Source organism: Pterocles gutturalis, unplaced genomic scaffold, assembly GCF_000699245.1.
Source record: "Pterocles gutturalis isolate BGI_N339 unplaced genomic scaffold, ASM69924v1 scaffold12465, whole genome shotgun sequence".
NCBI classification, from domain to species: Eukaryota; Metazoa; Chordata; class Aves; order Pterocliformes; family Pteroclidae; genus Pterocles; species Pterocles gutturalis.
In genome coordinates this window covers 22,813-28,906 of record NW_010143511.1, presented here as the reverse complement: position 1 = coordinate 28,906, position 6,094 = coordinate 22,813, and the positions used below count along the sequence as shown (strand labels likewise).

The 6,094-nt window shown below is 41.5% G+C and overlaps 1 protein-coding gene across 1 annotated transcript in view; it reads right to left on the bottom strand.

Moving 5' to 3' along the window:
* Positions 1-210: 210 nt before the first annotated feature.
* Positions 211-6,094, bottom strand: part of LARS (leucyl-tRNA synthetase) — a gene marked incomplete at its 5' end in the record, with an annotated part of 27,635 nt that continues 21,751 nt past the window's right edge. The window contains 4 exons of the mRNA XM_010084771.1: positions 211-628; positions 2,865-2,997; positions 3,965-4,060; positions 4,191-4,295. Of these exons, the coding sequence (XP_010083073.1) occupies positions 423-628; positions 2,865-2,997; positions 3,965-4,060; positions 4,191-4,295 (540 nt within the window). The remainder of the gene's footprint in view (positions 629-2,864; positions 2,998-3,964; positions 4,061-4,190; positions 4,296-6,094) is intronic.

Sequence of the window (6,094 nt, the reverse complement as noted above, 5' to 3'; positions counted from 1 at the left end):
TCTGCGCTCCCTGCGGAGCCACTGAAATGGAAAAGTGAAACACCGAAGTGTACAAGCAACCTTTTCCCCTCTAGTACCAGAGATTTACAACCCACTTCTCCCCCCAGATCCTCGCCTGTTTGGAAGGGAGCGGAATGCAGTGTGGTACTCTAGTTTGCTTCCGAAAACACCACCACAGCTGGAAAGGAAGATTCACCACATTAGCATTCAGGATAACTTTCTTTTCAAGAAAAGCCAAAGGGCCAGAGGAAAATAGTTTTATTATATCCACACTTAAAAGAGTAGGCGTGCATGCAAATTAGGTTGTTTTGGGTGGGATTTTTTTTAATGGAACAAATTCTCATCTTTGTTCATTACAGATGCTTTCCAAGTCCCTCTATGAACCTTCTCACTGCCAGGGATCAAGCCAGCTACACGCCGGTCTAATGAACCAGGTAAACAATTGTGTCACCAATGTCCTTTGTCAGGCCGTTCTCAGTGACGCGAACGTGCTTCTCATCCAGATCGATGTGGAAGATGGCTTGCTCCAGAATAGGCGTTTTCTCCGCTTCTTCTTTGCCAAGGACAGGAACACGGCGCGGCCCAAGCACAGGATCATCAAACCTCATCAGCTTCACTTTAGAGAGATCTGCGGTAGAGAGACTGGCTGGTCAGGCTGCGGGATCCACACACCAGCTACAGCATCAACTGAATTAATCAAAACAACACTTAATACTCAGTACTTTAAAATATCTGCTCCAAGGAAATACATCCTCTTGGGAATAACATTCCCGTTGAGATTTACACCCACTACAAAGAGGTCACTCAGTCGTTACACAGCAAGGTACCAGCAGAAGTGGGGATAAACCACAGAAACACCAGCTCCCAGTACCACACTGAGCACTCAACTGGCCTCATCTGGTTTAGGGACAGCTGTGAGTAACTGGACAGCTCCGGTACCATCTTCTGGGGAATGAGTCTGAGACTGGGAGAAAGGGGAAGGTGAGAGGTGTTTTAAATACAATTCCCAATTAAAATGCACATTAATAAAAGACCGCTAAGCAGACCCAGACACGTCTTTAGGAAGCCTGGGATCTCTCAGCCAAGCCTTCCTCCACATACAGCCTTCTACCCCTGTGCACCAACAGAACAGTGACATCTTCTGGAAAAGGCAGAGTGAGAAAGAGTCACTGCTTAACCCCACTTGTTTCAATTATTTCAAAATATCCAGCTGGCAGAAGGCTAGCAGATATACACACCCATCTATGTCAGCAGTGATTTCCCACCTGTATCTTCCTACCTACTGTATCGCATATCCCCCTCCCTGTGCACCGGTGTGCAGTTGTCTTTGTCCTACAGATGAACATTAATATAAACACAAGCTGCGAAAGATACAGAAAGAAAAAACAAACTCTGCTGTCACAAGCTTTTGGATGAGGTCCAGTTTTCCTTTCACACCCAGCTCACAGCGCTTCAGATTTGTTTGATTCTTAATTCCTGCGTTTTGCAACAAAAACACAGCTGCTATTCCTTTAAGAAAGCTATTTTCTTTCATTCCGCTGGTCTGAAACTTAACGCTTGTTTCACCAATGTCTAAAATGAAACTTCACCATGCTCTTCTGTGTTTTCCTAAGATATCTTCCCAAGCAGGCAGAGGAGTAAGGAATACTAAAATTATCAACAGGTAGCCTAGAAAAAAATTTGCTTATTTCCAAGAAAAACAGAGGAAAAGCACCCACTCTGAAACACTAGGAGTTACAAAGACCAGTTCTGGACTGCCAAGACACCAAACACGTTTGAACTGACCACGGCAGCTCTCCTAAGGGGCAGCTTTCATTCCAAATGCAACAAGGCAAAAATCAAGAGAGAGGCCAAGAGTTTCTCAGCGCCACACAATGAGACTGTGACAAAGATGAAAAAAGCGTCTCTGCTCTTCTACCTTGTCAGTGCACATCACCTCAAGGACTCACACAGCAGCACAACAGCCCTGCGTAAAGCTACCAGACAGAAAACTATTCAGAAAGCAAAGCAGCAAGAGGAGGCAAAGTCATTATGGGCAGCAAGTCCAGGATTTTTGCCAAAAAAAGCGAACCTCCATAGAGTTGGATTTTTTTCCTATGAAGGAATTTGGTTCCTAAACCACAGCACATCAGCCACTTCAGAGCACTCGATGTGCTCCATGTAAATACGCCGCAGCAAGAGCAGCACCCCCAGACCTTCACCGGAGCCCCCACCGAGGCACCAGCTCTGGGAAGAGAGTAGCGATGATATCAGAGTAGAGAGGGAAGGAAGAGCTCAGAGGATTCAAGAGGAATATTAAACTCGTTCCCACTGCGGTTCCTAGTTCTGGGTTTGGCACAAACAATGGTAACTGATATGCTACTGAGCAATTCCTCAGTAATCCCAATTGTAAGTGAACAGATAGTTTTCCACTATGAACTGAGACAGAAATTATTAGGAGCCAATGTAGTAACTGTTAGATTAATTCACTCTAGGCTAAATAGAAAAATAATTTAAGTTTTTTTTTTTTTCAGCCCTGGGCTCCAAAACAGAAGTGGCAGAAGCTGCCTACAACCAGTTACAGGACTAACTCTTTTTCTTGGAAATTCAAAGCACAAGAGGAAATAACATCCATATTCATCTCTGGCCGAAAGTAGGGTTTGGTGTACCAGTGGCAGAACAGAAGACTAATGAGGAAAATCCACAGAAAAGCCTGCCTGTTTGCAGATGATCTCTTTTCTTGTTCACTCAAACACAGAACATCTTGTTCCTTTCTAAGCACCTACGACAGCAGCACAAGCTTCAGGAGCTTTGTTTCCACTCCTCTCCTGGAAACATGAATCGAATCAGCACGCGACAGCTGTATGTCTGGGCTGGCATTTTACCTTTGATTCCTCTGTCCATCTTCATTAGGCGTCTGATCACCGTCTCTCTGTTGTCTCCTTGCCGGATTTCAATTTTTGTAGAAAAATGGCCATTTGATGGTTGAGGGTTCACCAAAAATATAGACACGCTGGGCTGTAAGAAAGTTAATACAACCATTCAAGGAGGATCTGTATTCATGATCCAAGCCTCAGAGGAAACAGGAAACTACACCAAATAAACATCACCTATCACCAAGTACTGCGGATGGATAAACTGCATTCAGAAACACTGCCAGGGGCAGAGCACAAGCACTCCCACCACTCTTCGAAACATAAGCCACTGGATACACAAGATTTTAGGACATATTTAGGGAAATCAATCAAATTTTTACTGATGAAAATTAGAGCTAGAAATATTCATACAAGACACCACTGTTGCGGAGTTTCACTACCCTTACCCAGTACTCACTGATACTCCCCAGACTCCATGGCACAGCTCTAGGAGTACTTTTGGAAGGTTTTATTTCTATGCAATTGAATGCCATTTATTAGCCCATTGTAAACTAATGAAAAAACAAAGTTGTAAAAAGCCACTCTAGGATTCAGCCAGCAAGTAACACAAGGTTGCACACGGAACTTTAAAATACCTTAAAACAAGTCTCATAAGCAACACGATTCCTAAAGACCAGTGGTGAAGTGAGATTGAGCCATACATGCAGAACCACCTCAATTCTCTGGTTTTGGCCGATGTCTTAACTAGGATACAATTTACCTTATGTTAAAGAGTGGTACTTGAGGCATACAGCTGAAGGAAACAAATATAAAAATATGCTAATGCTCAGGTTTTAACAGACTTCAGGCCAGATCATTAAATTGTGCTGACTGGAAATGCCTAAAAGCTAAGGTACAATCACAGTCACATTTAGGGCTCTATGTAGAGGAAGAAAAAAAAAAACTATAATTGGTTCAGGAGATGTTTCTTGTTTTGAAGGGGTGTTGGATCAAAGGCAAAAAAAAAGAAAATCAAATGTTCATGTCTGATTACAGTTTTTAAATGGCATTTGTTTGGTTTTTTTTAAATTAAGTTTTCAGATTTCCAATATCCGAATTTCTGATTTTACCTCAGTTCTGAATATGGAAAACGGTTTTCCAGGACAGCAGTCTTCTTTTATTTTATCTTCTGCTTCAGATGCAAACTTCACTTCAATGTGATCCAGCTGTTACAAAGAAAAAAAAAATAGGGGCATGGGGTGGGGAAGGAAAGAAACGGGCTTAGAGCCTTAGGAAAGGCTGGCCCTCCAGCTATCCCAATAAAAACCAAGCAATGAATATGCCAAGTATACCAACCTCCAGGGAATTTGTCAAGTAGACAATATTCTCCATGAGCACTGCACGTTCATCAAATTCCAGTTCCAGATCAAGAACACGTGAACCATTCTTCTCCAGATTTTCCTGTCAGAGGACATAAAAAAAAAAAAAAAAAAAGGATGAATACCCTCTAAAAAAGGATGAATACCCTCTAAATGCTGCAAGTAAAATGATGCTTCGGAACAGCAAACCATCTAGATCAGTCATGAACAGAACAGGCTTTTACGTATGAGAGCTCTCTGCTGGCACAACAATAATTTTCCTGTAACAGGGTTTCTCCTACAGGGAGTTAGTGACACTGATGGGAGGAGTAAGAGCGATTAGAACACATTTTTAATATAGGAGTGGAAAGGTGTTTGACATTCACTGTTATTTATAATCCCTACTTAATGTGCAGGTTGAGAACTCATGAAATAAGTCAGCATTTTAGTGGCATTTCACAGCAGGAAATTCATTCTTATGACCTAGTTTAAAATAAAGGACAAGCACCCAACAGCTGGACATGTGCGCAGGAGTTGTAAGACAAGTTCTCTGCAGGGAAATAACAACTACCTTAATACGTCAACATAAAAGTAACTTAATTAGTCCAGAAAGCCAACAGCGACAGTCAGAAGATACAAAGCATTAAAGGCAATATAAAAACCATGTGCTTTTAGTTTTGGTTTTTTGGTTGGTTTGTTTTTTTTTACTAAAACAGAACTTCCTCTCCGCAGTTTAATCTGTCCCCTTCTTGCTTTCATATGCTGAGCCAGCTGTCTCCTCTGAAGCTCTGCTTTGTCAGACTCAGCATGGTTGTGGTTTCCTGGTTTCCTTGTCAGTTTAATGTGAAAGATTCCCTACATTAACACAGAATTGCTTCCCTTTGTAAATCACAATGTTTCTTCTCCATTTAAGCTCTCCTTTGTCAAATAGGAAGCACAAGCAGAAATGCTCCTTGTATACTGGAACTGCTGAATAATTAGTTTCAGAGAAGAACATACTGATCTGGGGAGTCTAGCTCAGACGTTCCTATGTCTTTATGCTCTTTAAAAATGAAAGGATCAATTACTGGGTAAGCCTCAGCATGCCAACCCATTCCCTGTGTGCACCAGGATCACTACCTGTTGCCAGACTAAGGACATCAAAACCCAGGGATGTTTCAGACCTCACCCACTCGCAGGATCGAAAGCTCGTCTGACCTTTTCCAGCTGTGCCAGTTGATCTAACCCATCACTGCATCTCTTTACCAACTTCACACATACAAGAAGCTCCACAGCTGCTTTGTGCCCTCTGGTCCTCTGAAGGCTGCTGAGCTCCCATGAAAAGGAATAATTATAACAACCGTAGAGAGAGGGCAAAGGAGTACCTCCATTTATAAAACATGACAAAGCTTACAAACAGAAGGCATTACCACATGCATTTTAAAAATCAAGCTACAGCTTATGGAGAAAGAGTAATATTTTTACACTCAAGATTTTTTCCGTTACTAATCCTTCTCAACTTTTACAGATCAGAAGTCAAAAGGTTTTAAATCTTACTCCACACCCCTTATTTTTTAAATTTGTATTTTTTCCTTATTCTTTGCTTCTTGAACCTTCCTCGTTGCTGTATTGAATTTTCATCTGCAACAGCAAGCACAAAAAAAGTTTCTTTAAAAAAAAACACAAGCCAAGATTTTCATAGGTTTCCATGAGTCTGGGAAAATAATAATGAAATATCAGATTACTAGTGATAAAAACATAGGAATGATACACAAAATGCATAATTCCCTTCAGGGCTCAGAACAGTCCCTTTTTTCCTCCCTCAAATGTCGTGCAATCAATTATCTCTAGCCTTGTTCTTAACTTTCAAATGTCAAGCATTTTTATGTGTCCAGATCAATACTTTCTTCTGATTTCAGCAGG